Source organism: Solanum dulcamara, chromosome 9 (genome assembly GCF_947179165.1).
Source record: "Solanum dulcamara chromosome 9, daSolDulc1.2, whole genome shotgun sequence".
NCBI classification, from domain to species: Eukaryota; Viridiplantae; Streptophyta; class Magnoliopsida; order Solanales; family Solanaceae; genus Solanum; species Solanum dulcamara.
Window position 1 is genome coordinate 71389682 of NC_077245.1, and position 19037 is coordinate 71408718.

A 19037-nucleotide genomic window follows, 5' to 3' on the forward strand; every position below is an offset into this window, starting at 1 on the left:
AGGAGCACAAAGTTTTCTTCTCGAACCGACGTGGGATCATTCTCATGACATTATTCCTCTTACTTTAATCATTGATTTTGAGTTCAAATTTCTAAAACTGAAAATAAAAAACTTTTAAAAGTATTGTCCCTAAAAATTGATTCTACAATGCAAATATATAAATTTAATAAGAATTCAATATATTTAATAAGAATTACAAAATTAATTTAAACACAAAGTGGAGGCCACCATGTCAAAAAAATTAATGGGGATCAAATCAAAGCCTTCACTACACGAATGTCTTCGTTCTTTGTACTTAATTTTTCTTTCAACTATACACGTGTTATTTCATCTTTATAAGAATGACGTGCTTCATTTGGCAGGCGACGCTTAGTAAAATTAGTGGTTCAAAATAAAATTATAATTAAAAATCTTTAAAAATAATTTTAAAAATTATATATATATATATATATATATTATTTTTTATTTTTTTGGAAGTCTATTTTCTTTAACATTTTGTTTCTTGTTCTTAATTAATATATAAATTTCTCTACTGTCATCTATTATATTGTTTTTTCTTTAACAAGGTCCACACGCAATAGACTGATTTTTCTTTTTTTTTTAATTTTCCATCCTACATTTTTTTTACTTTGCTGGAATGACAGGAGTACAACTGCTTCCACTGACAAACTAAGTTTAAAAGGTTTATTTAATTCGTAGATTTATTTTTCTATATCATTGGGCTGAAAAGTTAGATATTAGTAATGTACTTTTGGACGTATTAGCTATGCTGATAAAATGTTTTTTTTTTCAAAGATAACACGTTAAGATATGATTAATGTTTATTCCAAAAGGTTGAGGATTCATAGTACGAGGGTCAAACATATTTGTATAATTTTTTATTGTGAACTCCGACACGGGGATATCTTATTTTTTTTGAAATTTTATGAAGATGGTGTATAAAAGAATTATTTTCGATAAACACTTAACTTAGATAAAATATAACAAACAAGTAGGAAGAGAAAATATAATAAAAGCTATATATATATATATATATATATATATATATATATATAACAACGATTAAAAATACTTTAAAATATATTTGCAAATTTAAAGTTAGGGTGACAAAAATTACTCATATAACTCTTCAAATAATAATAATGATGGAAAATAAATTGGTATTTTCCCATTATCTTAAAACTAGTGAAACTCATTAAATTACTATATATGAGCATTACTACTCCATCCTTCCCATTTTAATTGTCATGGTTTTTTTTAGAGTTAAATTATATGAACTTTGACTAACATTTTAATATATATTTTTTTATCATATTGATATGAAAAAAATTATAACTTATAGTACTTTTCATATAGTTTTTGAATATCTAATTTTTTTACTTTATAATATTGAGTTAAAGTAATATAATTTAACTTTAAAAATTAATCAAATTGACTTTCAAAAAAGGCAACATAACAACTAAAATGGAATGGGGGGAGTATTATCTAACAAGCTGTGTAAATCGTGGGAAATCACTAGTGAATTCACAAAGAAAAATATATCAGTCAAAAGTATTCTTGTTTTTTATTTTATTATTAATTTGTAATTAAATAGTTTAATTCAATTAGTACACCATAAAATATTCGTGCATGAAGCATGGATATTAATGTCATATAATAAAGAAAATCTTGAGCTTAAATCTTGATTTTACGATATGTAGCTTGTTTGGATTGACTTATTTTTAAGCAGCTTATAAGTTGAAAACTGTTTATAAGTTAAAAAGAAAAAATAGGTGCAGGCCAACTTTTTTTTTTATTTATAAGCTATTTTCAACTTATAAACTGTTTAAAATAAGTTCATCCAAATAAACTCAACTATTTATTGGGGCTTATTTTAAGCACAAAATGACTTTAAGTTGACCACCCAAACACTCAAAAAAACTGAAAATAGTTTATAAGTCAATCCAAACGGCCTCATGATCGGTGTCAATCATATCATGGATATAACAACTAATACTGTAACTTTAATTCCGAACAAGTTAAAGATCAGCTATGTGGAATGACAATATCAAAAATTATATTTATTCTGGTAGTATAATTTTCTACACAAAATTACATTAATAGTGAATAAATTATTATGAATTTTAAAAAATATAAATAAAGGTCATAATCACGAAAAAACAAAGAAGCTAAAATTAAGAAGTTTTTTTCTAAGCCATGTGCCAATCGAGCTGACCTTTGTCTTTATTAATAACGTCATATGAATATTATTATGTCATTTTCATTTCTACTTTGATTACACGTAGTGAAATGGTTGTTAGGGTAGTAGGAATTATTGTCTCTGTCACACTAATTATAGAAATCCAAAATGCCAACCACTTATTTTAGGATCCTTTTGGTATACAAAAAATAGAATAACACCTACTCACGAACAACGTATATACAAATCAGAAAAACAGAATGTATGCAGATTTTATTTTAATTTTTTTATAAAATATATAAATTTTTGAAATTTTTTTAACTCAAAATATAATTAAAATACGATCGTAAAAAAATAACGATAGCAAAATAGTAAGATAGCAACCAATTTTTATGTTACATGTGGCTTAATTTAATTGCAAGAGGATAAATTAGTTTCAACACAACTAAGTTTGGTAAGGTCTTTTGTTTTAGGCATATATTTAAAGTCTTGTCAATCAAAAAAAAAAAAAGAGCCAACAAAAAAAAAAGTGATCCTATTTTCTATGTTAAAGATTAATTGTTAGTCACCCTTGACTTTCTTTTAGTTGTGACTTCCAAGTCCAAGAAAGCTGGAAGACCTTTTTTTTTTATTCTTTTTCTAATTAGAGATGGAAGAAAAAAATATTTATATCTAATTTCTTAATTCTAATCGAGTAGAAATTTTTAAAAAATCTTGATTATGTCATAAAAGATTAAGCTATTTACTGTACATTAGTAAACGATGTGAATTTCTCACGGATGTATCGTGAATTTTGCTCGACGTTAAGAGATTTTTGATGAAAAGTCCGTTAAAAAAATTTCTGACAAGCTAATTTCTGATGAAAGTCGTCAGAAATGTTAGTCAAAATTTGCTCTCTTTTTTTTAGTAGTTGTAATGCCCGTTAGGTCATTTTGAAAATGATTTCTCCTCCTTTCATACGAGACCCTTCCCGTAAAATTTTAATGGGTTATTTGGACTATTCGGTAACTTTGGTTAATTAGTTGAGGGATAATTTTAGAGAATTAATTTAATTGATGGGCTAAAGTGTTAATTTATTTAATACCTTATACCACTTTTCTTATATTTATTGAATTAGGTTAGTAGGGTTTGTAAATTTTAATACATAATTAATTTGGAAAAAAAAATTATATATATATAAAATCCGATAGGCCTAATGCCATCAGATGTAACGATAAAAAAACGAGAACAGCGACGCCGACGAAAAAAAAAAATTGGAAAAAAAATACGGAGGAAGAAAGAAAAGAAAGGGGAAAAGAAAAATAAAGGAGAAGAGAAAAATAGGGATGCGTCAAGGTAATTATTCTCATCCTTTTCATTAAATTTTCACGTGATTATGAACATATTTTTAGGGTATATTGGTGGAGAAACAATGCTGAAATAAGAAAATATGACCTTAGGGTTCTTCATTAAAAATCTTGATTTGGGGGTCGAATAACGATCCGTTTTAGTTGAAATTTGACATGTGAGTTTATTTTATCATGAGTGAACATAATCAGAAAGAAAATTTCAGATTTGACTTCAATGACATAGAATGAGTTAGTTTCCGAATTTTGATATATTGAGATAGATAATTAAATATTAGGTATATTATATTTTATGAATTTCATTAAATTTATGATATTGGGGACATTAGAACCTAACCCTAGGCTTAAAATTTGGAAATATGAGAGTTGACATGTTATTTGACATCAACATTAGGAACTTGATTATAGATTTGGATAGGTTTTGGGTCTAGGCGAGACATATAATAATATGGGTGTTGTTAGTTTCAAAATCTTATTGTGGTTATTTATTTGATTAGATTATACTTATTCGGAGGTCCAACGAAAAGGGAAGGCTCAAGTATCGGAGTAATTGCTTGATTAATTAAAGCAAGTAAATTTCTAAACCTCAGTTTAAGCTTGTAGATGCTTGTATTTCCGTGTTATGTGTATTGGGGAGTAATGAAAATTGGATTGGGTTATTGACTGTATGGTTGGCCTTAAAAATGGAGATAAGGGGTATAAAATAGTGATCTAATGACATGTATTGGTGAAATTGATATGTTGTGATTATAGGTTTATTTTGGACATGTGAAATGACTATGTTGATGTGAGATAAGAAAAATTATTATTGTTGTCATGTTATTATCGTGAATTATATGAACATGAATTGATTGCATTGGTTCTGACATATTATGTGAGACTGAAAATGATACAAAACAAAAGGGGTCGGGCCACACGCTCCATGGCAGGTATTATGAAACAAAGGGGTCGGGCCACACGCTCCTTGGCAGATATTATAAAATAAAGGGGTCGGGCCACACGCTCTGTGGCAAGATATATATGTTGAGGGGACGGGCCACACGTTCCGTGGCAGGTTACATGGTTAGAAATGTCCCCCATAGGTTCCGAACTGTAATTCAGCGGATGTGTACCGATAGGACAGACATGCATCATCTCATTGCATTGCATCACATTTTGTTGATATTTGTGAATTTGTGTTTACCCCTTTATTGATCTGTATATGCTGAACTTGACTTGATATGATTCATTGATGAGACTATTGATGAGTATTCGTGGACTGTATTACTGTTATTATTGTACAAGTGTAGAGTTGGGCTGGTTTTATGCAGGTTGTAGTTAAGGAGGTTCGATTGGGAGGACAGGAGTACTTGTATCTATTGAGCTTTGCTTAGTTTTAGTTGTCCACTTGCTGAGTACCGTGTTGTTTGGTACTCACCCCTTGCTTTTACACTTGTGTAGGTTGTGAGCCCGGACCTGCTTGATCTCTTAGTGTTCTCTACCACGTCTGAGGCTATCATCTCGAGTGTTGAGGTAGCTGTTACATCCATCTAGCGGACACCTCTTATTCTTTTAAGATGTTTTAGTCCTATTCTAGAGACAAAGACATTATGACGGTATTTTTTTCCATATTTCAGAAATGTATTAGTGGCTTGTACACATGACAACCAATCTTGAGGGAGTTTGAGTTGTTTTACTTATTTTCGGTTAAGTTAAATTTGGATTTATTTCTTTTTCTTCCGCATCTATTTTTCATTGGGTATTAGGCTGACTTGTCTCGGTGGGTTGAGATGAGTGTCATCACGCCCGAATCCGGGTCGTGACAGTAGTGCAGCGAACGGATGAGGAGGTAGAGTAATTAATACTCTTTTTGTTCATTTTTACTTGTTTAGATTAGAATTTTACATGCCGCTTAAAAGATATTGAATCGACAATATCTTTTGCTCTTTTTTTTTTTAGTAGTGCAGCGAACGGATGAGGAGGTAGAGTAATTAATACTCTTTTTATTCATTTTTACTTGTTTAGATTAGAATTTACACGCCGCTTAAAAGATATTGAATCGATAATAACCACTATATTACCACAATACTTATATTAATTGATTTTTAGTCTTAGATTTTGAGAAATGATTTGGAGAATAAATAATCAATAGTAAAAGCATAACATGAAGAATAAAAAATGTTTTCCTCTAAATATATGTTAAAAGTGATCGACAAGTAAAAGTGAAATATATTTTAATATAGTAGACAAGTAAATAAACAAAAGTAATTGACAAATCATGTACTAGCTAATATCAAAAATGTGAAAAGATTCACGATTTGAAGTTTTACCTTTAAATTATGAGTAAAAAATTGTGTGTAGAATCGAATAGACCCTATATTGTATACCCTCTTAGATGTGCATCCTAAATTAATATAAATATAAAATATTCTGTGTATCGAATTACTATTATTGTATCTGTATTTCGTATCAAAAATATTAAATTCACTTGGATCATCTAGAATGGCAACATATCCAACTTTTGGGTGTGAAACACTTTGGATTGCTTTAGAAAAATATAATAAATGTTAGACTAAAGATGGATAGGTCGTTAGGAAGCACTACCCCACATTTTACTCTCAATTCCTTAATTAATGATGACTTCCCATGCAATAATTTTTCCACACTCTCAACATAATATTTTATGCATAAAAAAATTATTCAAGAAAAAAGAATATGGAAGTCTTTTTTTTCTTCCTTTTCTTGGAAAAAAAATGAGGAATTAAAATATTTTTAGAGTCATATAAAAGATATCAATAAATATTTAAGCAGTTTTTACTAGCATAAAAATCTCTTTGCAGCTTTAAAATAGGTTAATCACCGACTTTATAATCAAGAGAAAAACAACTTGAATTAGCTAAGGCTCCTAAATGATTGTTCAGTATATTACTATTGATTGGCTCATGTAACATTATTACACACACTTGAATTTTAAATTGGCCCCTAAATTATCTCTCAGTGATAACACTTGAATTTTAAATTGTACTTAAACTTACTTCTCAAATATATATTATTTAGAGTCGCAAAAACTTTGGGCTTAATTAATACGAGTAGTTTGCATGAGGTTGGTTTATAACAACTATTTAATTAAAGACTTAATTAAACATCATTGATTGATAAATCAATACTATAATAATTCTGAGAAATCGGCTAAACTATTCAAAGCTAGTTTTGGAGTTTTCACATGCAAAGGCCAAAAAGACAATAAACTCTAGAAGTACTACTTCCCCGTCTCAAATTATCTTTCGTAATTTATAAAAATAATTAACTTAAATTATTTATTATTTTAGAATTTTAAGACAAAGTTAAGTTCTTAATAGACTATAAAAACCTTAATAAAGTAAATATTTATTGAAAAAAATATTATATCTTAATTAAGACATAAATAATGATAAAATAATCAAAAATCCCCTCCTAATTAATACAGTAGTATTTTTTGAAAGATCGTGTAAAAGAGAAACACTATAGATAATTTGAGATGAATGGAATATATACTAGTTAAAATGGAAAATCGCCACAATCAGCGAAATCAAAACTTCATCATTTATATAGCTTATTGAACTACTAAAATTTCCTCTGCAATCAAGAAGTTATAAAAGCAAAAGAAAAACAAACAATAACAATGCCTCAAACTCAAAATAAATAAGGATCGATTACATGAATCTTTACTTTTTCATTAGGCTCAAAAGTTATCCTATCATAAAATATACCAAATAAAATGAAAGAAAGAAAAAAAAAATTTAAAAAGACCAAAAGGGTAGTGACATCATTTTCTTAATTATGACATCATCAAAGCGTCCACTTCTTTTTCTCCTTTGGCCTATAAATATACCCTTTGTTCACTCCATCTTAAAGCACCCCAACTACTCTCCTCTTAAAGACTATTTTCCTTTTATTCACATTTCTACAAATATAAAAAAAAATTGGAAAAAAATAAAAATGGAGTCCACCATATCTTCATCTTCATCTCGCTCGGTCTCGCCTTCGTCTTCGTCTTCTCCTAACTCTTCATCACCACCGTCAGTGACAGTGGTGGTCAGCCCTTGCGCCGCCTGTAAAATATTACGGCGGCGCTGTGCTGACAAATGTGTGTTGGCACCTTATTTTCCTCCAAATGATCCTATCAAGTTCACAACTGCTCATCGTGTGTTTGGTGCTAGCAATATTATTAAGTTCTTGCAGGTATACATCTTTATCCAATAGTATGGTACTCCTATTTTTTTTTAAAGCGGAGAAAGAATATGAAGTTTATTGATTGTATATTGCCACTTAAATATTCATAGTTAGTCTGAATTAGTGGTTTCACAATCGAATATTTATACATATGTGATAAATTTTTAAATATGAATATAAGATTTACTCAAAAATTACTAACTCATTATTAATATACTACCTCCCCTATTCCTCTATTAGGAATAAACAACAACCTAAAAATTTTAAGTATTTTAACTTGTTCTAACAGATATATTTGCCTTATTTGTTGGGTTTTACTTTTTAGTTTCACTTTTTTGTTTAAATGAAGGAATTGAATCTCCTTCACCCTAATATTTACTTTGCAAGTAGTAGGATAAAAATATATTTTAACTATATTAGAATATTAACGGTTGAATCCTTTCAAAATAAAGGAAGTTTCTAAGTATATTATTTTGCATTTTTTTTAATGAATTCTTTTGTTAAAATTTCAAACTTTGTTGCTGACTATATAAAAGTTCTTTCACATTGTCAAGTTTAGTTTTTCAGATTCAAACTTATAAATAGGGTGTTTTTAGCTTGAGAAAAACTTTAATAGTAATTTCTTTTAATTTTATGGTGGTAATTAATTAGGAATATTTCAATATTTAATGTCAACAAATTTGGCATTTAGTAATATTTAGGTAGTTTCTAGTTGCAAATTTGAAAAACAAGGTCTAGGCTAAAAATTGATTATTGAAATAGACATAAGAAGTTGACAAGGAAAATGTCACAATCATATTGATTATAATAATGAGAAACAACCACATCAATCTACTTTATTAGTTATTATTATTATTAGGAGAATGTCTTTTCTTTCTTTTCTGTCCAATATATACTATTACTCCCCTTTTTTCATGTCTCTATACATTTCTTTTTTCTATGTTTTTTTTCTAGCGGTTTAACCTTTCAAAGATTTATACAATATTTAGAAAATATAGAAAACTCTTGATACTTATTATTTGTATTTTCATAACATATAGGCCTGAGATGAGTTTAAATAAAATGATATAGTCGATGACTATTCATATAGACGACCCCCAATATGTTTGTTTGATAGACGATAATCGGTACTAGGGTGATAGTTATTGTCGTATGCATTGATTTCCCTTAATTTTTCAAGTTTACATTGCATACCTATACAAATTAATATATATGCTTTATGAGTTAAAATAATCAAAACCCCTCACTATAATAAAAATAAGAATTAGTTATGAAATTCATCGTTAATCTATCGCTACATACCTCATAGACAATATGATTGTTTGATAATCCGTCACTAATCCATCATCAAATACAATTAGCGACAATTTTTTTTTATTTAGTGTTATATTGTAGTACTTACTATATATTTCTCTCACAATTAACTACTAGTACTGGCTATAGTTGTTTCAACAACTTGATTAATTTAGCAATTATATACACTTATCACATATATTCACATGTTTGAGCTGTGAAAGCGATCAATATAATGCTTACATTAAGGTAAGTTGTCTACAACTCTACATCACACCCCTTGGCGTGCAGTTTTTCCTGTACTCTGTGTGAACACAAAATACTTTATACACCAGACTGCCTTTAATTTATTCACTTATATCATATAATCTAAAAGATCATTAATTTTTTTGAATTTTTTTTTGTTTAGGAATTACCAGAATTTCAAAGGGCAGATGCTGTAAGCAGCATGGTGTATGAAGCAAATGCAAGACTTAGGGATCCTGTATATGGTTGTGCAGGGTCAATTTGCCAATTACAAAAGCAAGTGAGTGATCTCCAAGCACAATTGGCAAAGGCACAAGCTGAAGTTGTCAACATGCAATGCCAACAAGCTAATCTCATGGCACTAATTTGTATGGAAATGGGCCAATCTCCACAAGCAATATCACCACCACAACAATCTTTGGACAATTTCACTAACAATATCTCTATGAGTTTCTTAGATGATAACATTAATAACTTTGGATCAGTGTGGGAGACCTTATGGACATGATGATTAAAGGGGCAAAGCGCTCTCTACCAACAAATTCGTCAATTCTAACTCAGTACCTAGATAATTTCATCGAGCCAGCTAAATTTTGAGTAAAATAGTATGAAAAAAAGAATTTCGAATAAAATTTATGTAATGTTATTTTTCAGTGAAGGAAAATGAATTGTAATATAAATTGATCCAAATCTTTAAAGATTTGTGTCAATGTTTAGTTAGGTAATTTTTTATATATATAATATGATTGTGATGAGAAAAATGGATGGTATTCTTGTACTCCTATGTTTGATGATCATCGATTGTAATACTAATTGAATATTACGTAAAAAATCATTTAATCATTTTATATATATTCAAGATCACTTAATTATTTTATTTTATTGCTACTCCCTCTATTTTAATTTGTCTGTCCTCGTTTCAATTTGGCATGGAGTTTAAAATGTAAAAGAAAAAATTAAAATTTTGTGATCTTAAATTAAAGACATGCAGATTTTGTGCTATTAATTAAATGCGTAATGTGAAAAGGTAAAATTGAAAAATGTTTTTAAAAAAAAGAGAGAAAAAATTATTTTTCTTAAATATTGAATTGATGTGTTCCATGTGAATTCTCAAACCTTTGACTCATTATTGTCTTTGTTTATTGGTGAGTCTTTGCCTTTCAAACGTAATAGTTCTTTTTCCACATTTGATACGTTCACTCGTGTTTTGTCAATTATAAACTAACCATGTCTGGTCATAACTCACAACCAACTTGCAATATTGCTCACTCTTTTATTAAATAGAAAACTTTTGAATTAAGCAATAGAAAAAATAAATAAAATCATTTTTCTTGGTTTTTATTATTATTATTATATATATATATATATATATTATTGAGACCTAACCAAATAGTATTTTATTTTTGGAAAACTTATGTGGCTTAGAAAACTTTTCTATTATATTTACGATTCGTAAATCGTAAATACACTTTCAAAAATTACAGTTTCTACCTATAAGTGAACGTGCTCCGGACTTCGGTGGTGTTCCGGCAAAAAGCCACCGGCTGAGAAAGAGACCACCCAGAACAGTACAATTAGGGCGCATACAGCTTATCGCTATTTTATGTCTTGATACAAAGAAATTAAGTGAACGAGCTCATACAATATAACCTATACAAGTTGGTAACAATTGAACAGTTGCTACGAATGAATACAAGTGAAATTAGAGTTGATGTATGAGCTGGTAACAATTGATACATTAGTGCGAATGCATACAATTGAAATTAGAACAAATGATACAAGCCATTAACAATTTGATATTGTAAAGCCAATGAATATAACTAAAATTAGAGCGAATGAATACAACTGATATAAGCTGGTAATAACTACGACTCTATCCATGGACAGAGTCCTGTGGAGTGAGTATATACAAACTATTAATTAGAGAATAAATACAGTTACTAAACCAAAATAGTAACTACGAATGGTAAATAAGTCAAATATAGCTACTAATGATAATTATACTCTAAATTATAGTTGTTTACAAAAAACAATTCTTTAAATTATAAATATTAATTAGTATCTAGGGTCTGTTTGATATATGAGGGGAGTTTTCTAAAAAAAAATTCTTGTTTGGCTGGTCAAAAATCATTGATTTTTGTATTGGGAAGGAAAAATAATGCAAAGAGCCATCGCATAATTTGTATCACTATTCCAATAAAAATAAATTTTCTACCCTATAAGTAAATAATTATACTCGAGTACGAGTACTATGACATGATTAAATTCTTTAAAGACATAATAAATTATGTGAGATCGAAATTATAGTTTTGTTTATAAATTAACTTTCAAACGTCCATAATATTCACCTCATGGTGGTGAATTTGCACTAGGTTGTAGTCTCTCTGTGAAAGAAGACCTTATATTCGAAACTCTCAAATAAAAGTCATTTCCACAAGAATAATATATTGAGTAAAATTTCATAAATGGGGTATGAAAATAGTATAGTGTACACATTTTAATACTATACCTTGTAAATGTAGAAAGACAGTTTTCGAAATACTCTCAGCTCAAATGCAATAACTCAAGTAAAAGAAGAAGAAAATAGTGAAGTTAAGTATAGCAATTAATAAAAAAAAACAGTGTAGAGCCTACAAGAAAGGAACAATAACAACAACAAAATAATGTGATAATCGAAATACAATAAACAACATATGATAATAGAGATATCAACAGCAAGAACTATAAGAATATGACTAATAATATGACATATACCAATTACAAGCCTAAAACTTCAAAAAGCAAAACAATACTTGTGACGGTCCAGCCCGCTAGTGATATAATCCGCTTTGGGCCTAAGTACGCAGTACTTTAAAATACATCACTAGTGTGTAAGGCATGCTTTCCTATGTTTTGCCGATCTGAACTTCTTATCTTAAGTTGGGGTGTCATATACACCCTCTCTTATGGACTCAGTGTCCTTGCTGAGCTTTGCCCCACTGCATGGGATTTGTCGTACTGAAGTTTGTCCAGCCTTATCAGGATTTGCCTAAACTCAATTGAACTCTAGCCCACATTGACAAGGATGAAACAAGAGTGGCTCTGATACCATTCGTAACAATCCGCCCCACTAGTAATATTGTCCGCTTTGGGCCTAGGCCCCGAACGATTTTAAAACGTGTCACTAGTGTGTAAGGCTTACTTATTTATATATGCAATATCTCACTTGTCTTTTACTGCTGTGGAATTTCGTATCTTAAGTTAGGGTGTCACAAACTCAACTATCTACTAACTTTGCGGAATACGTGATAGATGGCCCTGAAGTCAAACAAGTTATTCCCTACAGTTAGCCAAATTTCAGATTGCGTGGCGGCAATGCATTGGAGCATAATTGAATTGTCCAACACTTAATGTCACATAGCTTTTGGCAATTATACTCACATTTTTGGTATATTTTATCATTTTTTGGCAATTATACTCACATAGCTTAGTGTCAAAATCATCATTTAATATTTATTTATCGATCTTACCATGAAATTTTGACATTTAGCAAGAAATAAGAGTTCTTTAAAACTAGAAAAATTCTATATTCCATTTTTATCCTTATTTTCATTTTGGGACAAATAGATCATTTATGATGAAGAAGTTGAGTTTCAAGAGAATTAATGATTCGGAGTTCTTGCAACATGGAATCAAAGGCCCGTATCAAAAATTCTATTTTAACGTATGGACAATTCCTCAATAGCTTGTTCATTCGCAATAAAAATATTTTTTTTGTGTCAGTAAAAAAAAATATTTTTTGAGAGAGAGATACTATTTCACCAAACTTTAAATATTAAATATGACCTCAAAATAACAGGGGTCAAAATTGATTAGTAAAACACTGGAAATAAACTTCATCGTCGAGAGAGAAACAGTCCGGATTACCATTGCTAAAGACATGTCACACTAGACCTAATCTTTTTTTTGTCATCTTCCTAGACACGTATTATAATTTGTTTACAACTCTATTGATAATTTAAAATCCAAATTTTCTCCAATAACTATCAATGACAAAGATATAGTTTGGACATATCACTTTGGCTAGAAAGAAAAGAAGATTTTGTTGCAATTCCTATATATACTCGATAATACAATTTCACACTTGTTTTCCTTAAATGCCTATTATACCTTTATTTAAATGTGTTTTTGGTTTCTAGAATATAGTAGATTGTTAAGTTACATAAAATATATCCTTTTGCAAAATGTATATATCTAACAATAAAATAGGGAAGGTTGAGTCTTTCCCTTTTCAATGGGAAACTCTCTTATTCTGAACTATTTTATTTTTGTGTTATATATATTGAGAGTGATCGATAAAAAATTAAAGATATTATATCGAATAACTTGTAATAATGTTTATTAAATGGTATCACATGTAGTTATCGCTTAAATAACGTAATTGTATAAAAATATATAGATGATAAAGAATATAGATTGTTATATCACATAAAATTGGTCTTTTGGCAAAATGTACAAGTTGATAATGTGACAAAGGCATGTTGTCTCTTGGGAACGAAATTCACTTATTCTGAACTACTATATTTTAGTGTTATACCTCGGAAAATTAAAGATATTATACTACTTATTGAACATATTGTTATAATATTATTCAATAGTGTCACATGAATGTAATTATCGTTTAATTAACGTAATTGTATAAATATATAAATGACAAATAATATAGATTGTTATGTAACATAAAAAGATCCTTTGACAAAATGTACATGTAGACAATGTGATAGGGCATGTTGTCTCTTAGAAAAATTCACATATTCTAAATTACTCTATTTTTGTGTTATATATATTGATAGCGATATTATACCACTTATGATAAGTTGTACATATTTTAAGTTAATAGTCCGTGTTTATTAAATAGCGTATGTTACGTGTAATTATCATTTGACGTAATTGTATAAATATATAGATGTTCATAAAGAATATAGATTGTTATGTCGCATGAAATTGATCCTTTGGCAAAATGTACATGTCGATAATGTGATAAGGCTTGTGGTCTCTTAGAGACGAAATTCACTTATTTTGAACTATTTTATTTTTGTGTAATACATATTGATACCGATTTTATACTACTTAGAACTATCAGACATATTATAATGTTGTATATATCTTGACTAAGTTACTAGTAATCAGTGTTTATTAAATAAGGTTACGTGTAATTATCATTCAAGTAGTTGTATAAATATTAAAAAGGAAGGATACACCTATAATTTTGAATATATATTTATTCGAAAGCAATTTATTGTAACTCTTGTATGAACATATACCCGCAGTGTTTTAGTGAAATTGATTTAGAAAACAACAATTTGAAAAAGAAAGAAAAGAGTAGGACAGAACTAATGTGTCGTGATCGCTTTCTATCAAGATTTTTTTTCTTTTTCAAGACTCGTACTCGATGATCTGTAGCTAACTCGTACTCGATGATCTGTAGGATGAAGGAATCCTATTTAATAATCAACTATAGTGAGGGCACCTTTGTTCAATGAAAGTCAATTTACACTTACGTAACATTGTGTAGATATGTTATATGTTGAATTTCTCTAACTTCTTCTTATGATAACTTTTTATATTACGATGTCTTCATGAAAATTTTGGTTTTGTAGTGGATGTTGCTTTTTAGAACCCCATAGTCCATTGGCACTTTATGAAAAATCTCAGTGTAGTATTCATGTGAAAATGCTAGTTAGGTGACTTAAAAGGGATTCTTTTTATTGGAAGTGGACCTGAAATAATCACAATTTGTGTCATCGGTTGTGGGACATTCTCACAAAACGAATGAAATTCCTTTGTTCACAACCTAGATATCCTTAAATTTAAGGATGCGTTTTTTTTTCTCTTTTGGATAGTCAACCCTAACTATCATATCATGGTGGAAAAAACTTGTATCTTCTAACACTCGTAATGGTATTTATACATTATAGATAGAGTTCGGAAGGAGGGCAAGCTAATTACCACCCCTTATGAGTTAACCCAATCCAATAGCTATATTTCTAACACCGGTCCACGCCTCGAGTCGATCGACAATCCGACTCATCATTGTTCCACATCATGCCCTGAGTCGATCGATGATCTGGCACATCACTATTCCACATCGAACCCACCGGGGCACATTACCGGCCCCATTAATCGCTTTCTTCCAACAATTTCAAACACTCTTTTCCACCACAACATTGTGAGGTAAAGTAGTTCATTTAACACAGAATGAGAACCAAGACATTATTGTTGAAACTTTGATACTATTATCTAATTAGCCAACCACTTACTACTTTTTATCATTATGCCTCATGTATGGGACCAACACAATATCCTAAAAGGCTAAAACTCTTTCATGATCTCATCTAGACTACGTCTTCTTGTTATACTTTTTTTTATTTTATTTCTTCATGCAAATTAAGAATTGGAATGTACAATAATTTGCGCAGTCTTTAGACAATCCCCATTTACATTTGACACCCAAAAAAGCTCAAAACCCTTTTCATATATAATGCATGTAAAACCAACATCATTGTATAATCTTACGTTGTCCTACAATCGTGACGGAGCCAAAAATTTTATTAAAAAGTGTCATAATATATAAAAGAAATATACTTAAAAAATAAGAAGAGTCAACATATAATATATATATATATATATATATATATAATTGAAATTCTAATCTAACTAAACAATGAAATTTTCTAGCGAAAGCGTGTCATTTAACACCCCTTAGCGTAAATTGGATCCGCCACTTAACGGTCCATATTTTCTTCTTTTTAAAAAATTATGTTATATATATATCGTTAACATAAGAAAAATTTATACATACCATCTGATCATCTTTGATATGTTGTAGCATGTAATTTAAGCTAATTTATTTTCATAATTATAAATATTATATTTCAAGAGGCTAATTTATAGCTATGAATAACTTGATAATGTTAAAAAGGAAACTGAACATATTTTTGTATTTTCATAATTATAAATGTAACTTTTTTGGTTGTTCCTTTTGTGGGACAAGAAATTAAAAAAGGAAGAAAATTTGATGAAAAGTAGTACTACCAGAAAGTTGATTACAGGTTTTGATTACAAAAAACGCGTTATTTAATTACTTGTTCTCCTTCATCATGAGACATTATTTATTGATGAGGGCTCGTTTGGTTTGAATACAAATTATGATAGAGATTAATTATAATGGAATAAGTTATGTTAGATTAGTTATGATAGGATAAGTTATGCATTGCATAAATTTTAAAAATATTCAATATTAATTCTTAAAATAAAACTTTCATTTTCTTTAGCTTAAATATTTTTATGTGTGCATTTTCATTAAGTATTTAAAAATAAAATTTTCTTCTAAAGAATTTCCATTTTAAGTTTGCTAAAGTAAAAGTCGATTTATGAGAAATCAAAATATAAATAAACATAAGAATTAGTCAAATAAATTTATAAATAAAAATTATATTATATAGTGTAATTTTTTTAATAGAAAAAAATATGAAGAATTATCATAAAAATAAGGAGTGAAGGTTGTGAATGTTGTTATATATGGTATTAAAAATAATGTAAATATATATGAATGTGAAAAGTGAGGTATAAAAAGGATGTAAAAAGATATCTTTGTCATTTACCTATTTTATCTCGAGATAAGTTATCCCACAAATTAAGTGTCACTATAATTTAATCTCAACACTATTTAATGTTATCCTTCACACCAAACGACCCATTAGTTTCTTTCAAGTCAACATTCTTTTTTACCTTTTCCACTTTTAGGTTTGACATATAGTGTGTTTCATCGCCGAGTGGATTCAAAATTTAAAGTTTATGAACTTTTATAGTAATTCAAAATTAATATACAACTTAATAATTGAATAAGCAATCAAATATTTATAGCTATTTAATAAAAAAATTAATACATATACAAATACAAGCAAAATCATTAAGTTCACACATGAACCGATAGCTTTCATGTTGCGGTGAGAAAGTCATTTTTGGTAACGACCAAATTTATTTCTCATGGAAAATATGTTTTACCATGAGGAGGAAAATGATTTCTCTTACTTATGGGCGGAGAAGTCATTATGTTTATAACTATCTTAATATTTTAAATTCATATCAATTATTTCAACTAACATTTAAACATCATAATCACTCTAGTACTGAAAATTTTCATCAAAACACTCTCTAATTTATTGATACTATAAATAATTTTAACATATGCTAGTATATTTTTAGACATGTGCAAAAGAGGTGTGTTGACGCCACAGTGAGGAGGTGCGAGAGGCTGATTGTAAGCGAGTGCACCGGAAAAGAACGGAAACTGCTATTTTGGGATTTGCTTTAACCGAAGCTATTGCCTTGTTTTCCTTAATGATGGCCTTCTTAATCCTCCTTGTCTTTTAGAAAGAAAAAAAAAGAAAAGAGTGGAAGCGGGCTAGTCCCCGAAAATGCCCGGTACTTTAGCATTGGGGACAAGTAAGATTATTATCAGGTTTATCCGCCATCGTTATCACAAATTGAATATCCAGCGAAAGAAGTGGCGAGGGCAGAAGAAGCTTTTTTGGTTTCCCAAGGATAGCGGTAGCTGGGGCAAAGCCCGCTAGTAAACCAAAAAAATATTGGGGAGAGGTGATTAGACAGAATTTGACATAGCTTTAAATTTCCAAAGATATGCCTCTACAATATGGATGAGTGAAGGACACGTATTAGGGGCGAAGGTTAGTAGGGATGAAGGTCAGTGGAGGATTAGCGTATTATGTTTTGTATCGTGTTTCGATTATGATGCTATTTTGTTGTTGTCATTGTTTCTTTCTTGTAGACTTTACATTATTTTTTTATTAACGGCTATGCTTTCTTCATTGTTTCTTCTTCTTTTACTTGGGTTTGAGGCAATTGAGCCGAGAGTCTTTCGGAAACATGTCTCTCTACCTTCTCTAGGTAGTGGTAAGGTCAGCGTACACCCTACCCTCCCCAAATCGCACTTAATGAAATTTAAGGGATATGTTGTAGCATCCTTTTGAAAAATATTTCACTTTCTAGAAATAATATCATTATTTTTTAAGAAAAACGACTTCAACGTACCAATTACACATTGAGTGGAAAAAAGTATAGATGTGATCGTTTTTAACATAATCAGATGGTTACATCTTTACATCATTGTAATCCATGCATTATTATGTCTCTAACAACTCTTTTAGATCAGTTGAAAAAAATTATTTTAAAAAGTTGTGGCCATACCAAGTAAATTTTAGTCAAATATAATACAGTTTCGTTTCTCCACCATAATTAGGTAATAACAGTACATATAATTAATTAAGCTTTTCGAGAATATAGTTTATGTACCTTGAATTATTTTTTAAGTAATAGTGATAAGTGATAAATGTATATTCACGTTAGTTCGACTAATCCACCGGAATATTACATATGAAACGAAATTGCATGTGTTTTTTGGACAAAAATTATTTCTTGTTCCTCAATTTTATTATTATTTATTATTTTCTTTACTTTGGTTATCATGTTATGTGTTGTTGTTAATGTTCTTTTCTCCGTTATGTTCATTGTTCAGTATAATTGCTTCACTGTTGTATCTCCGAAATTCTATCGGAATCAGCCCATCTATCTTCCCAAGGTAGGGATAGCCAAGTAAGTCTAGATACACATCATCCTCCCTATACGTCACTTGTTGAATTACACGAAGTATGTTGTTGTTTTGATTGGTTGAGAAAGTGAGCTTTTTCGCACGAGAGTCCCCAATCACTATGACCAATTCG

At 29.3% G+C, this 19037-nt stretch overlaps 1 protein-coding gene across 1 annotated transcript; it reads left to right on the forward strand.

Annotated features, from left to right (window-relative positions):
• The first annotated feature begins 7403 nt into the window (after positions 1-7403).
• On the forward strand, positions 7404-10074 carry LOC129902881 (LOB domain-containing protein 1). The gene is made up of 2 exons (XM_055978316.1): positions 7404-7725; positions 9419-10074. Exons 1-2 carry the CDS (start codon positions 7483-7485, stop codon positions 9761-9763), a joined length of 588 nt encoding a protein of 195 aa, XP_055834291.1. The 5' UTR covers positions 7404-7482; the 3' UTR covers positions 9764-10074.
• The last annotated feature ends 8963 nt before the right edge of the window (positions 10075-19037 follow it).

What these genes read in the sequence shown, in the direction of transcription:
- LOC129902881 (XM_055978316.1), top strand. Translation starts at nt 7,483, where the DNA reads ATGGAGTCCACCATATCTTCATCTTCATCTCGCTCGGTCTCGCCTTCG. An exon ending in ATATTATTAAGTTCTTGCAG is followed by an intron (nt 7,726 to 9,418) that starts GTATACATCTTT and finishes TTTTTTGTTTAG; the next exon opens with GAATTACCAGAATTTCAAAG.